The following is a 16,188-nucleotide window of genomic DNA, read 5'->3' as shown; positions in this document are numbered from 1 at the left end:
CTTTGGCACAGTGTGACAGTGAGAACGAAAAAAGGAGGCCACTCATTTTTTTCCTCTTGTTTTAGCATGCAAAATATTTACAGAGGAAGCATTCTGTGTTAAAAAGAGATGTTCAAAGGTCAGCCCCGCTGAAGAAAGCGGTGCTTTCTAACCCTCCTTTGTGATGAATCAAGCTGTGTTCAGCTTTCAGTCCTGTTCAGCGAGAGTACTTTGCTGGACGTATCGAGTTCCCCTTCTGCTGCTAAGGAGCCGGTCTCTTAACAAAATCAATTGGCCTTTCTGTGCCCTGCTGACTGAAAAGCTGCCGTCCCTACACAACAGCAGCACGCTGTGGTGCTGGTGGTGTGGAGGACGTGCATGGGGTGCATGGACTCCCCTCAGGTGGGCAGCTCAGGGTGGCCTGAAAACACACCTAGAGGAGTCAGTTACTGCACAAGACAACAAAAGATATCTTCTGTGCTTAGCTGAGCAACAGAAAACACATAAAATGTAAACAGATACAGGAGAAAACAAACAGAGGAAGCACCTACAAGAGAAGCAACCTTCTGAACTAAGTTTCTTGAAATGAAACACAGTCGAAGCCACCTTCATTAGACAAGCTCTTAACTCCAAGGCTGGACAGCTGCCCCTGAATCTGAACCAGACAAGAAACTCAGGACCCCCTGTCCTAACTGAAACCAGGACCCCCTGGTATTAACAAGCAGCGTGTGCCCAGGTGGCTGCATCTCCAGGTGGAGGAAGGGCTCACGTCTTTCAGCCCTGTTTGCTTCTTGTGCTCTTTGATTAGGTCCTAAAAATAAGTTTGTGAGAAAGCAATTTTGCAGCACCTCCAGGATGTTTTTTAATAGTTGAGAGTATTTATAGAGCTTTCTTCTCCACTTGGTAAGGGTGAGAGTCTTTGAAATCACTCTTACCTTCTGTAGTCTCATGAAACATGGTGCCAGCATACCAGGCATCAGTGATAGCCACCAAGCAGATAACACAGCAGGGAAAGGGCTGGGTGGCCGCTTTCTTAAAAACTAAAAGTTTATGTTGCCTGAGATTAAATTGTTTGCAGGAGATTTCCCATGAAAGCTTGTGCTGGCCATGCAAAAAGGAACAGTAGCTTTGGCTGACCCAAAAGACACTGAGGTGCCTCATGAGGATGCAAATGTTGAAGGGGCCACCCGTCTTGCAAAGCAGCAGAAGGAAAGTTTTTTTCTAAGCCTGCCACAGAGGTGTTTTTTTTTTTTTTTAATATATATATATATAATAGCTAGATTTTATATATTGGCTTCAGGTCCCGCAGGAGCAGAGTGTTCTGGGAAATTGTTAGTCCTTGTGTCAAAGAGGAGAAAACCCTCCAACAAAATTTTACTAGTTAAATCAGGAGGTTTATAGGGGCCTGCCCTCAATCTCTGAAAAAAAAAAAAAAAAAAAAAATGTTTTTTTCTTCATCTGGCTGCAGTGAGGGTAATTTATTGTTAAAGCTGAGCTGAAATAAAAGGGAATTTCCGTGTTAAAGCAGTTACCTGGGTGGTGCAAAACAAGGAAAGGCTATTACAGCTGGGACTGAGCCTACTGGTTTTTACTGGTGACTGGGTGCCCGTTTGAAGCCTATTGTTCCCAAATCCTTTGTGGGTAAACATGCCAGACAGTTTCAAGGCTGGGGGAAGAATTAAAAACATGACGATAACCTTTCAAGAGTCTGCCTGACAGAAATGGCACTCGCTCCCATGCAGGGAGGAGACCAGTGACACCCGCTGAGAAATACCACCCTTCTGAAATATAGAAGCAAAGGCTGAGCAAGAAATACATTTCCTGACTAACTGCCCTTAAACTTCAGTGGATGACTGCAGGAATGTATTCTTGTATTTAAACAGGTGTAGATGCTATAAGGCTGCTTTAGGCCTGTCTGTGATTGTAAAATCCTGGTATTTTTACAGTAGAGTGAGCAACCATCCAGTAAGAAACCAATCAATAATTACAAATGAAATGTGGGCAATGACTGAGAGATCTGGCTGCTGCTCAGTGGCTTGAGTGGAATTAATGCATCTTATTTGGATCTCAAGGAGCTAGTGAGAGAGTCATGGCTAAGTCAGCACAGTAGGACATGTTCTCTAATCTCAGAGAAAAGTAGTCTAGAAAAGGATCTGGCACTCAACGTCCTAAATGGTCCACATGGCACAAGGATAGCATCTACAAAATCTTTGTAATTTATTTCAGTACATTAATAACTGACTAGGAGAACCAGCTTGCTATGTCTGCACCTGGTGATTAAAAATGTTTTGCTAAGTTTGTTGAACCGAAGGTTACAGTTTTCAGTTAAATGAGTCAGCCTTTTGGTCAGTGAAGGATATACACAGCGATAATGTATTCTTCTAAATGATAAAAAAAAAGTTTGAAAAATAATAATACTGACTACGTATTTGGTCTCTCTTAACTCTTATGTAACATTTATGAGTCATTTTACAAGCATTTAAAAGAGAAGACTTCTAAATAGTCAGTTACCTTGAATCAAATTACACTTGTTCAAATTACAGCTGATGGACCCAGTCCAACTCTTATTTTTGGAAGAAATGGCAAAGAAAATTAACATAATTAGGCTGTCCTTCAACACTTCTGAGCTGCTTTTGAGCACTGCCAAGGTTAGTGACGGAGAGAGACCTGACCCTGCAGAGACTGTTCTTGTCAAACACTTGCAAATCCTGTTTCACCTCCCAGAACTGTTCTAGGTATCTTCTACAAGATCCTGTCTCGGCATCAAATCCACTTTTAACGAAAAGTCATCTCCATTTTCTCCACAGCATAGACCTTCCTTATTACTGTACCAAAATTTTGGTCTTGTCTGCTTCTCAACAGCCAAGTGATTTACCACCACCAGTTTGGACTATCCCAGAATCATGAATGCCTCAACAGTATCTAGACCAAGAATTGCTTTAGGTCAGATGTCCTTGTGTAAAGATCTGGCATGGACAAAGCTCTTCTTAACTAATTCAGGTTCAGATCTAATTTCCTCCAGGCTTCTTCTACCTGTGTTGGCGTCTCCAAGGCTCTTAGCATTGTGTTTGTGAATATTTCCCAGTTCTTAATGGTGTTTACTCTTGTAACAGCCTTGTAAAGTGGCTAAGCATTGACTCATTTTGAAGAGGAAAGGCTAACTGAAATTTAAATGTTCTGTAAAAAATCTCAGCCTGAGCCACAATAAGAAATGATGTGCAACATCACAAGTTGTGGTTCAGTGCCTTGTCCATGAGGTCCATTTGATGAAAGCAGAAAGAGGTGTGCCCTCACTCTGTATCAGTGAATACAGTATTATTAAAACAACATTAAACACTCCAGTTTTCAGAGAAAGTCTTCTGACCTGCTATAAATTTTTCCCCACTTTTTAATGTTACTCTCTAAACCTTCAAGTCCCTTACTCTCTGTCTTATTTACCTCAGGCATACCTATATCTTTAAAGATAAATAGTTTATAGAAATAAATAAATAAATAAAGATATACAGTTTCTAGACACACACTTCTTAATGCCACATTTTCATCACCTGCACGTCTGATATTTTACTTACTGCCCTACCCAGAAGACCAGGTAGGGACAACCAATACATGTCTGCAACAGACTCAGTCATACTCCTGCTTTCCCTGTGCTTTCTCTTGGCATACGAGGCAAATACAGGTGTGGATTTAATCTGACGCAGCTGGACACGAGCTGCAAAGAACATGAGCCTATGGAATGAATTCTAAGAGCATCCCTACTTCTATCTCACCGTCACTGTCTTGCCCCCCAAATTTATGTAAGAGCAGGCCCCAGCAGCCTGCCCTGTGGGAGGAGAAAATATTTGGATTCTTTTCCCTTGTGGAATTTCTGCCATTGTTCTAATTATTGTGATTGTTTTGTAGTAATGCTCCTTGCTGATTCCTTTACGTGCACCAGTGAACTCCAAAAGAAAACCAGGCATTTAAAACCACCCCCCTGCTGTGGATCCCAAGCCATGCCCAACTCTTTGTGACAGGGGCAGGTACAAAAACCACACCAGTTGGGTGGAAAAATCTCTGGTGGTGTTCTTTAAAAATCATGTTTTCCTTTGCTAATGACCTCAGTTGATAAAACTACAAAAATGCAGATATTTAATCCCATCCAACAGCACCTGATTCTGTGGGACTCTTGTTTCTAAATGCTTCTATCCAAGCCTAGGAAGAAGAAGCCTGAAGACATAATTGAGCCAACCACAGGAGCAGCAACCTGCATGATCTCACTGTAAAAGGAAAATTTCTTTATTTTAAAGTCAGTCTTGGGATTTTGCAGAAGACTGCAATGCTTGTTTTTTGTATGTTTGGGATAAATTGGTAACAACTTATGCGCATATTCTGTCTATAGTGGTTTTTGTGTAAAACTAAATTTTAGTGTAAAACTGTGCTATCAGAAAGGAGGTTTCTGCTGCCATACTTTACTACTTTGCAACTGTGTTTAGACGACCTTGTGCTCGGTTACCACTGTTCTGTTGTCCGCAGATAATTTTGAGCACAGTAACTCCCTGTGTTCTCCAAGGCCTAGCTTACTGACAAGATTATTTGGGACCATTAATTATTCTCTTGCAATTGGCAGGAACAAAAATAATAATAATAAAAAAAAGTAAAAATCACCTCAGTCCCATGATGTCCCTTTTTCCTATGACATCTGAGCACCTTACAAAGCATGTTTTCAAATATTACGAAACCTTCCTTTGAAGAACACTTGTGTTAATCTCACACTTTAAGAAGAACATGGAACTCATTTCCTTTAGCCCACGTATCTGAAAGGCCATAAGGTACCCATAGTCCTCTGATGAAGCCCCATTAATGAATCCTTCTTTCTAAGGTCTTACTGTCCTGCTGCTCCTCTGCCTCTCCCACCTCCTGGCTGGGACGGAGAACAGATGGGTCTCACGGGTCTCACAGCTAACCCACAGAGTCTCTCACCCATCTTAAAGGTGATGGAGTCCCATTCAGGGTGGGGTCCATCTACAGTAATGTTAAAAAAAAATAAGAAAAGGAGGAGCTGATGAATAACATATGCTTGTCTCAGCGTGGCACTCACTCACCCTAAAACCTCGCGGTCAGCCGTACTGAAAGTGCATTTTGACGGGGTGCTCTAGCTCTCGGTACCATGTGTGTGAGCAGAAGTTGTGCTGATCCTTGCAGTTTTTATCCCTGGTTTTGGCAGAAGAATTTTCTTTGCATTAAGTTCACGCATACTTTGAGGTTTGGGCTCGGTCCTATCAAAATCCCAACGCAAAATTTGAGAGACTTCCATCTCTGCCCCCCCAACGCTGAACCAAACACACAAACCTGGCATTTCAGACCCTTCTGCTGTATCTGATCCAGATGTCTCTCCAGCAAGCTTTTCAATGCAAATCATCCGAGTTTTCAGTGGGGACCAAAACCTGAAGCCACGCCAGCTCGGAGTGATTTAAAAATTGTGCAAATATTTTACATGGCTCTAAGAAATAATATATCATTGGTGCAAGTTTATATACCCATAAGCATATGCATACAGGCCTGGGCAGTTATCACTTTCCCAAGTGATAAATTACTGGGAGGGAATGGAGGAATTGGAGGTATGTTAAAGCGGCAGCTCACTCCATGGTTTCAAGTGAGGGCGGATACTGTGCTCCTTGCATCAGTCTCTTTCTCTCCCCTGCAATAAATCCTTCTGCATGGGGCCACTCCCTTCAACCGTTCCCTCTCATCATCACACTTCCTAGTCACATCTCACCTGGTCCCTAAAACCAGCTCTTTGTCCTTTTTATTGACAAAATTAGAAAAGAAAAAAAAAAAAAAAAAAAAAAAAAAAACAGGCTAATTTCCTCCCCTCTCCAGGGACCTCATTAAGCATCCCAAACAGTGACATCTCTGCAGGGCTCCGGATCAATGGACACTGTCATCTGGAGATTTTAATCACGTTAACACCACAGCAGAGTAAAATCCATCTGATTCTCCCTTGCTAAAGTGCCAAGCTCAACAGCCCTGCCAATTGCTGCAACTACTACTCAGCGGGCTTATTTATGTGTGGATAAAAATCAATCTGCCACAGCTCCTGTCTCCCAGTCCCTCCTCACCAAACCCGAATTCCCCCCCCCCAGGAAATGCAGTGTGATCCCCCGGACCTGCCTTCTTTATGACTGGGATTAGCTATATTCAGGCAGCTCTGAGGAGCAGAGGACAAAAACAATGCAGCCACACTTTGTGAGCCGCTGGAAGGAAGCAGAGCAGAAAAACAAATGCCAGGACCAGACTCTTGCAAGTGGTCTTTACAGCAGCTGGCATTAAAAAAATGGTGCAGAGTCCTACAGAGAGCACTCAGCAGCTATGCAAGGCCTGGTGGGCTTTGCTAAAGAGATAAAGAAGGAGCTGTGGCCAGGCTGAAGGGCAGTGGTACTCAACCATCACCCCAAAAGCATGAGAGAATAGCAAAATTTGCTCACAGGGACACCAGTGAAACCATACGTTGCTGAAAAACATGTAACTGTTTTCTTGCAACGAATGAAAAATAATTTTTCAGCTCTACCCACACATCCCTGCATTTCACCTGACTTCCAGAGAGCTGGTTACAACCTAATCAATAGTAATTACCCACCATTCATCCTGGTGCTCCTCGATGCGCCGTTACCTGATGCTATTCCCTGATCATCTGGCACGTGGGGGGTAGGAACTTGCAGGAACAATATTTCTTGATGAAAGCTATCATTTCCCAAGCAATAACTCACTCTTCCATCGCTAAATAATAACTGGACTCTTGTTGGAGCTGAAGCATCCTGTGAAGGCTGTATACTTGGGCAGGTAATTTGCTGTCAAGAAACATTTCCTAGTTCTTAGAGACTTATTTCAGCAAGTTTGGACTGTGGCTAAACTGCTAAAAATAAAAAAAAAAAAATCAATTTTCAGCTTAAGCCCTGTGTTTTTTTGTGCAAAATCTCATAAGAATTAAGGAATCCAGCTAAGGATTTCTAAAGTAGCCCATGAGGATTCATAGACACAGTGCAACTCTTAAGCGATCCTTAATGAATGCTTCAGGGGCATTTGCACTTGCTCCTGGGTCATTACCAAAATTATTGTCAGCATCAAACATTATCTCAAGAAAATTCTAGAATAACTGTAAAATTACAGTGATTTAAATGATAAGCCCAAAAAAGTGACGTGTCTATTTCTGCAGGATAATTCAAAGATACTTACGGGATCAAACGTATCAAGATGGTAGAGTAACCATCATGTATAGCATTGAAATGTGTGTATTCAGGAGTTTGAAATTATCCTGGGCAAATAAAACCAAAATGTAATAAAGTAAAAGATTTAGCGGAGAATCGAGCCAACCAATGGAGCTAGCGATCACTAAAGCTGTAAAACAGGCAGATAACAAATCAAACTCAATCTAAGTTACAGATAAAGACTAGCATTTGACAGAATAAAGAAGGCTTAAGGAAGCTAAAAGTTATAATATGGCTGTAATGAGCTGCTCCGATCCATAAATTAAACGGCAGTCGCAGGCCTGGAGTCATTCATCTCCCCTTTTCGCTCCATCCTCCCTGCAGCAGTGCTCTGGTGAGCATCCAGAGATGCTGAGATCTCCGGGTGCCCGCAGCTGGTAAATAGCAAACACATTTGCTTAGAGGAAGAGCTGCATGTATCCAACAGGCATAAGCTGTCGGGGACTCACTCAGAAGGCATCGCGGGGAGATTTCTGTTCCCTGGTGATCGCGGGGAGGACGCGAGCCAGGCACCGAGGCTGCTTTCTCCCTAGAACTGTTCCCTCCTCAATTTAAAACTGAGAGGAGACGTCTGCTTCCAGGGGGCCGTGCTTTGAGCAGGGCACTCCTGTGGTCTGGAGCAGGAAGATTTTGCAGGAAAAATATAATTTCAGGTGCCAAACAGACTGACAGATCTCTCACCGCCTGAGAGAGCGGACAGCGTAGGGCCAAGCAAGTGCAGCAGCACTGAAAAAAAGAGCTTTCCACAGGAATTGTTTAGCCAACGCTATCTGTACCTCCTTTAAACCAGCATCAGCCAGGTCTCACAGTGAATCCCTGATTTACTTTTAATCATACCTGATAAGGTAAAAACAGTAAAAACTTAATATTCAAAGTAACTTTGACAAACACAACATAGGGCACAGTTGTAACAGCAGCATGAACAAAAAGATGAGGTTTCAGAAAAGGATGAGCGCATCTTTTTGTCACATGGCATCAAGCACAATTCTGGGAATAAAGCCATTTGTCATGGGATGCTCTTCTTACTTGGAATAAATAAGGTACATATTGGACATACGTCTTCTTGACAGTACTTTATTGCTCTTAGTCCGTACATTTTTATCACCCTTACGCTGTATTTGTAATGCCAGCTAGCATTTCTTTGCAATTTATAAAGTCACCCTACACGGCACTGTTTGTATTTCCCTACTAGGAGTACAGTTTAACTTACAGAAAATGTTTTTTTTCTTTTTAAACTGTTATGTTCTCATCCAAGGGGTTTTTGTTTCTCTCCAACCACTCTGAACTGCTGTTCACCCCATTTTCAACTTTTGCTCCGAAGTGGTAATTAAAAAGATGTATCCGACAGCTGTTGCATAAAAAAATCAGGCAGGCTCACAACGGCCCAGCTGAAATAAATTGCTAGGTGTCTATTAAGCACTTCATTAATTTGGGTTCTGACCCATGTCTTGTTGAAAACATGCATCAGCGCTTTGCAAATACGGGGAATATTTTATATGGCATCCTCGTGCTTTTAACTGCGAGAGAGAGAAGATATTTCACCTCAAATGCCACTCATTAATCGTAATGCTATTTGGCAAATATTGCCCTTTCATTAGTTCGCTTTCTCTGTGAATGTACTTTCAGGACCCACGTAAAGTTTCAGAATGTTTTAAGATTTTGAGGGGTTGCTCAGCACCATACAAAATTAAGTTGGGTTTTAATCTCCATGGCGAGGCTCTGTGAATGGCAAACCTTGAGACTGGGCATAAATTTGAATCACTGTTCCTTTTATTTCTTGTGTATGAGGCGTGATAACTGGAGTGTTTTTCGGAGTCACATATCCAAGCAATTGGACTCCTGTTCATAAACTTATGTTCATTCTTCTTTTTCTTTTCCTTTTGGGTTATGTTGGGAGCTCTCTGCAGAACAAGTGCACACCGTTCCACAAAATGCTGCTGTGCTTGCAGAAAGAAACCCATTACAGCAGGCTCATGAAAGCAAAGTGAGTCACCTTCTTCCAGGGAGACTTTCTGGTTTTCCCTTTCAAATACAAGAAATGCTGCTGCTGAGATATTTCACTTCTGAGGCTTTGTGGCAAGCAGCTAGTGGCCATTGATACCACTCCGACTACTCTGAGGCAGCGGATTTCCCAAGAAGAAAGATCTCTGCAAACCCTGTGCTGACATGAATTGATTTTCACCGTGGTTACAAAGTACAGCTGAAGCTGGACTGGAATCTGCGTGATCTCAGATGATGATAGCATTATCACAAGTGTGTGGTTTGGCTTGACAAAGACAGCTCACACCTGCCATGGCACCAGTCATGGTCGGGTTTAGCTTCTCCCTACATACAACAGCATCACGTTGGATGCTTTAGCTTCCTTCTCTCCTCTATCGACGTGACCACGTTCCTTAGGGAGAACAACATTTTGCTATCATTTGTTAGTGCCCTGACCCCGATTCTTCTGTTGGCAGCCCTTTCAGGATGGAGAGTGAGTGAAAACTGTGCCATGCTGTTGTCTGGCGTGAAGGAGCTGCCCTGAGTGAGCTGCTCGGTGGCGATGTTACCCATACACAGACTCGAAGGCCCACTAAAGGAGCTACACAAATCCAGCTGAGCTGCAATGAAAACACGAGTTAATGACTTTGTATCCTCCTGCGAGAGCCCCGGTTGCAGCTCTGCTGATTCCTAGAGATGCCAGCATGACACTTTTGATACACTCTAACTAAGAAATTCTTTGGTGTCAGTGAATGACCCTACCTTGATGTTCAAAGTGGCACGTACACAGAACTGGCAATTCAAATTAAATGTGTTTTTGCAGGTTTTTAACCGCTGGAAATATTCAGAAATACAGAGCTGCCACTCGCTTTGATGTGTAGGTGGATCAGCAACAGTTTCCTTGGGGTCTTACCAGTCTGAGAAAGGAGCATTTGTGTCAGCTCCCTAACACCGGGCTCCCACTGACACGGAACAGCACAGAGCTGCTCCAGCAGAACCTCAGTGCACAACAGCACGGGTGCAAACTCTTAATTAAAGTGTATAAAATGGAAAAACAAAAACAAAGCCACGTCACATCACACAACAAATCCTCAGTGCCTGAAACAGCTCAAGAAACCTGCCAGCAGGAAAAAGAAGAACGAGCCCCCAGAATACCCCAAACTAATTTCTCAACAAAAGACTTACAAGATCGTGTTTTCACAGTGGTTTCAAAGCGAAAAGCAAGCTTTAGTGTTGCTGCCTTTACAGAGGTATTCATGGAGCAGCAGTAACCTTATCCCAGAGACAAAATGTTCGAAACTAGCTGATAGCTTCCAAAGGGAAATAAAGCTGCTTTTCTGCCTCACAAATCCTGCTGGCTGCCAGTGTTGACACAAAACTCACTCTGAATGCTCAGCAAGCTCACTAGGGTGGTGTAGTTGTTTTGTTTGTGTACAGGCGTGGCAAGTTTCCTACCAGAGCTGCTACCACATTTAAATGATCTTGGCAAGAGCAAGGCGGGCAGGATGCATTGTGAAGGAGGGCCAGGTCATTGCCTGGCAGGCGATTTCCCTTTTTTTTTTTTTAAAGTCCAGAACACATTTTTCCAGCCTCTGCTAAATGTTACTATTTCTGATGATTTCTGAAGTAGGTAAAATGGTGAGAGTGTTAGAAGAGAGATAAACAAGGACTCTGAAAAAAAAGGCTCACTCTGACCTTGAGACAGAACACAGAGGGCTCTCCAGGCTGGTTTTTCTTCCTCATTACAACCATTCACAGCAGACACAATACTTACAATTTCTGAAAGGTAGTGTAAAAGTCAGAGAATTTCAAACGCTAGCAGGGAAGACTTAAAACCGAGGAGTATTTTCCTGGATCTATAGTGAGTCTGCAGGTGGAACAATAGCATATAAATCTATCCAAACGGACCTTCAAAGGAAGCAGAAATGTCTTTCAGACTAAGTGTATCTAAATGAAAGACCTAGTCATGCGAGGAGCCAGAAAAAAAGGGAAAGTAACACCTAAATTACACGGAAAGTTGATGGCATTCAAAGTCTAGCAGAGCTGGCTACCAGAGCCTGTAAGGCTGGGAGTGACTGCTGGCCCTAGCAAGGACAGCCATGGGGAAACGCCAGGAGATCGCTGTGCCAATTAGCACTTCTCAAAGCAACTCTCCACGTCAGGTTTTAATGACAATTCTCTTTGAATTCTCTCTGAAAATTGAATGGAAGTGCACTTCCTCTTTTAAGATGTGAAGGGGTGTTGTGTTTGGGTTGGTCTTGTATGGGATTGCATGCTACTGCAGAAGCTAAGGAGGTTTCGTGCTCTGCCTTGCTGTAAACATCATGCCCTCAGAAGATCAAAACTTTATTCTTATAATCCACTGGTCTCCAAAAGCAAATCCAGCAGCTTAAATGCTCCATGTAGTCTGAATGTCTCGCACTTAGGGTTCCTCCATCTCCTTTCCACCCCCGCCATCTCATTTTCTGATGAAAGGTGAAAGCTCTGCAGTGCTCAGGGGCATCCCTGGAGCAGTACGACTTGAGTTGATGGAGGAAGCAAATCCCACAGGGGTGAATCTCTCCCAGGCTGCACCCTCCTGGTAAGTGCTTCTCACCTGCAGAAGCAGGGCTCAGCACAAGTGCCTGTGCTGCCAGGAGAAGGTGGTCTCTGTGGTCGGTTCATGCCGGCAGCCTGCAGCTTCACAAAGATGAAGTCCACGTTTCAGATCTTAGCCAGACTCCCTCAGCAGCTGCTGCAGGCCGTGCGATGGATATTTCATTTGATTATGATGGGAAACTCCAGTTTGCAAGTAATGAACGTGTTGATTCAGCCTGAATGTTTTCAGTCCACCTACGCAGCACTTTCACAATGTAGTGTCTATTGCTGCTGTTGATGAGCGCGTTGCTTTGGCTTTGCTAGGTAACTAATTAGTGAAATTGCTTCCAAGCCCCACACCGTGCACGTCAGCCAGAGCCACCCCAAAGTAGGGTGGTTTTAAAAATCATGCTAGTGACCCTCTGCAATGGGCGGTTCTGAAATCACGCTTCCTGCCTGCAGATCGGGAATTGAACTACAACTGCTTTGCAAACGTCAGCTGCTTTCTAGTGGCTATGCTCGATCGGAAAGTGTAATTGGAATATATACTTTGGAATCCAGCTGGCTACAAATCACTCTGCAAAGCGATACACAGATGACATGCCACCTGGGAAGCAATTCAACGCTTGCTGAAATTCAGCGAAAGATGGCAACTGTGTACAGGACACTAACAGCAAAACTCTACTAGACACAAAGCCAGAAGCACAGCACCAAATGCCACTAAACAAAAATTATACATTTTGCAGTATTAGAACTTGCTCTCAAAGTTATCCAGAATGCTCAAAGCTTTGTCGGCACTATTTTATACATATATATATATATATTATATATATATATATATATATTTTTTTTTTTTTTTTTTAAGGAATCTATGAACTATTAAAATCAAGCCAACACAGTCAAAAATTCTACTGGTAGCAGGTCCTAGCTGAATGAGACAAGTTAAAAATACATTTTATTTTCCCTTGTTTGAGTTTTAGGAAGAGCCAGTGTGACAGAACAATTTTGGACACGAGAGGAAATAAATACAAGAAGGCGAAGGAAACAAACTTCTCCATTCTTCATTTTGCTCTGTAGCAACTCTCAGCTCAAACTATTCCCTTCCTGCAAAAACTCATTCAACCTTCAGAGCTGCTCAGTAAGCAAATCTGCATTATGCACCTGTGAACTAATATAGTCAGTAATTATTATAAAGGTATTAGAAAATGATCTGGGCATCAGTGTTTGACAATGGTTTCCAAATGGTTTCTGTACTGTAGGGTGAACTATAACGTCCACTCCCAACAGTGACAATCTTCAGGTCTTGTGTGTACTGTAAATTTTATCAATAGTTTGTGTGTTTGTAAAGGTTATTTTTAAAAGTATTTGTTCATTTGTTTGTTGATATTCTGTTTTATTAAAAAATAATATATTAAGCAGATAAAGTGGAATTTGGGTTGGTCGGTTTTATTCCTGACTTTAGGAACTATGAAGAATGCAAACCTGACGGTACAGGGGCAACATGGAACTAGAGAGATGTGCAGTACTAAAACACAGCCTTTTCCCTGCTGAGCCTCCCTTCTGCTGTATTCAAAAGCTCTTTGCTTCTGATGGTTTTGCTCTCAGTCAGGGAGGTCTAGGTTTACCTCATTGTAATGGAGATCAGAGTCTTGACTAAATATTCCATAAATACACCCATATAAACCTGATACCAACTAGCACGTGAGAACAAGACTAGCATCTGAATGTGTTTATTTCCATTTGTAGTTTGTGTGGTAAATTTACTGCAACGATATGTGCTTTTTCTCCTGTTCTTACTTTTTTTTTTTTTTCCCCCAAACTTTATTCTTCAAGAACATTATTGATTTCTCTCCTCTCTAATGCTGTATGATCCAGCAAGCCAAAGAGGACCATTTCAATGGTGAGGAATGGATCAGGACATAGCCCTGGGCAGCAGAACTAAAAAAAAGTCCATTTCTGGCTGAGTTTGTTGCCTTAATAGCACTACAGTTCATCTGAAGAAACCAAAACTCTTTTCAGAGACTACTGTCAGAAGCAGTGGGTGTGAAGAGATGCCTACCTGAAGACGGCAAGGCTCAGGGACCAGAGCACTAGTGGTTTCCTCAGTTCAAATTTTGCTCGCTTGTTCATTAGGTGCCGGCCACCAAATATAAAGGCAGCGTACAGTGCTGAAAATAGGAATGATTTCTTCCTGCAAAACAAAAACAAAAAAGCACCTGTCAAGTGTTGCGTTAGTACCAGACAGATAGAAGATAAGTGCTGCGTGCTCGTGCATTTCTGTGGAAGGAAACTCCATTGAGGACGTTCCTGCAGCCCAGTAGAGACCCTGTTACTGCACCAACCTACACGCCTGCACGTAGGTCTAGGTATTACTGCAAGCAAAACTGCAGTTCTCCTGGAAAAGGAGAGCCAAATTTGGTTCCTCATCTGTCCCAGTTTGTGTAGACTGTTCTGTGAAGATTATAGACGCAGCATAGCCCGTGCGGGTCCTTTGCTCAGACACACCTCCACAAACACAACACGGTCAACACTTTGTACCAACTGTTTTTTTCGTGGCTCATTCACTATTGCCATATCATATTTTGTGCTACCTGGCCACTTTCTTTCCCACTGTTTCCTCCAAGAAGACACTTAAAGGCCTTGAGCATCGCAACCCAACAGGAAGAGACCCACGGGCAGCAGAGCACCACCAGCCCCATGAAGCTGCGACGACACCGAGGCGGGTTGCCCTCTTTCAATGGTCGGTTCAAGAAATCCAGTGAATGTGCTGAAAGATTGAGCAGGGCTCTGCAGAGGAACCTCAGTGATACTGGTAAAATTGCAAGCCTCATTTTTAAAACCGCCTGCTAGTAGCCCAGCTCAGCAATAAGCAGCAAGCATTTGACCTCTGCTGCCGTAACTCATTGTAGATCAACCATCAGAGGTCAAAAATAGACTCAGTCTGGGATTCCTTCCCACACATCACTCTGTTACACTGAGTAATACTTAATGCACCATTAATGCACGGCTCCAAGGCAGGTGGCCTGCCCTGACTGGGTGGCTATATATTTAGGAACACATTTTTCTCTCCAAAAGCTGTAATTATATACACAAATATCAGCAGACTATGGCTGTGCACCAGGAGGTGCTGGTTCTTTCTGCATCCCCAAGAGAAAGACACAAACACGCTCAAGAATTCATTAATCTGATGGCACAACTGCAGTTCGGCGCGGCTGGAGGTGAGCAAATGTTTGCTAACCAGCTTGGGTAGTGACAAACAGCTCCAACCTTGCTCATACTGATGTGCCCAGCTGCTAAGGCAAAACTTCAGGGCTACGGGACAGGAGGGGACTCCCCTGACATTCAGGCAGTTGAATGAGGTCAGCAGCTACACAGCCACAAGAGCTGCAGCTCGTTTAATTAGAACAGATAAACCTGAGGTCACTTTCAGCAGCTTTCTAACGAGTTCAGCACCGTTGGTAAAAGGCATTCCCCCAGCAAACAGCGCGGTGCTGGTGCTGCCAGCCACGAGGATCGACGGCACGCGGGGAGCAGGCTGCACTGTAGTGTGTCAGTACTACTACCTAGAGTTACTGCATTACTACAGTTTGGAGAAACTAAACAGAGCAGAACACCAGCAAAAAAAAAAAAAATATAAGTAAATAAACCTTGAAACTTCAAAGAAAAAAAAAAATCCCCCAAAGTAACGCAGTGGCAGACTCGCATCCAGTAGCTTCAGCGCTAGCACATTCATGTGTTTGTCGTCAACGCTGTGCTGCAGGGTAGACATGAAGACAAGGCTGCCAAATCCTCCACATTTTTCTGGCATTTCTGTTTCTCACAGTTGTCTCCCACCTTCCTACATTTTCAGACTTCGGGGACTAAGTACTATCTATACTGAATACAACTCCATGCTTTGCAGTTAAAGGTGCCAGCTCGTTCCCCCAAAAGGGAGGCAGGGGAATTTTCTAGAGAAGCTGTAGGATGCTCTGCTCGGTCTGGGGATCACTGCGAAAAGGGGAACGCAGATTTTGGAGCTACAGGCTGAAAAGGTGAGGGATGTTTTGATGCTTCTCGCACCCAGGGGCACACTGATGGAGGACTTGGGCTGCCCACACTGCACAGAGCTTTGGTCATGTCCTCCAAAATCCCCCAGCAGGGCCAGGCAGTATTGTCATCATTGGGGCCACAGGCCACTGTGTCTGGTTCTCCCTTTACACAGTGAACACTGAAGAGAGGTTTTGTGTTTTATTGCATCCTCACGGATGGAAGTTTGCGCACTGATGTGCTTTTTAGGAGCTCAGATCCTTCATTAGAAGAGCAATGGAGGCAGGAAAGAAGAAAAGGAAAAAATAACTGATTGAGAAGAGGGAGGCAGAAGAAGTTGATTTATGAAATACTGTAAGTATGAAAAATACCACAGCATTCA

At 43.2% G+C, this 16,188-nt stretch overlaps 1 protein-coding gene across 1 annotated transcript in view; it reads right to left on the bottom strand.

Annotated features, from left to right (window-relative positions):
• The window catches only part of ELOVL6 (ELOVL fatty acid elongase 6), a 59,293-nt gene that overhangs the window by 9,344 nt on the left and 33,761 nt on the right, over positions 1 to 16,188 (bottom strand). The window contains exon 2 of the mRNA XM_032187161.1: positions 13,840 to 13,971. Within this exon, the coding sequence (XP_032043052.1) occupies positions 13,840 to 13,971 (132 nt within the window). The remainder of the gene's footprint in view (positions 1 to 13,839; positions 13,972 to 16,188) is intronic.

The sequence above is a fragment of the Aythya fuligula genome, chromosome 4 (assembly GCF_009819795.1).
Source record: "Aythya fuligula isolate bAytFul2 chromosome 4, bAytFul2.pri, whole genome shotgun sequence".
NCBI classification, from domain to species: domain Eukaryota; kingdom Metazoa; phylum Chordata; class Aves; order Anseriformes; family Anatidae; genus Aythya; species Aythya fuligula.
The sequence above is the reverse complement of the archived record's forward strand: the minus strand, read 5'-3'. Positions and strand labels throughout refer to the sequence as shown.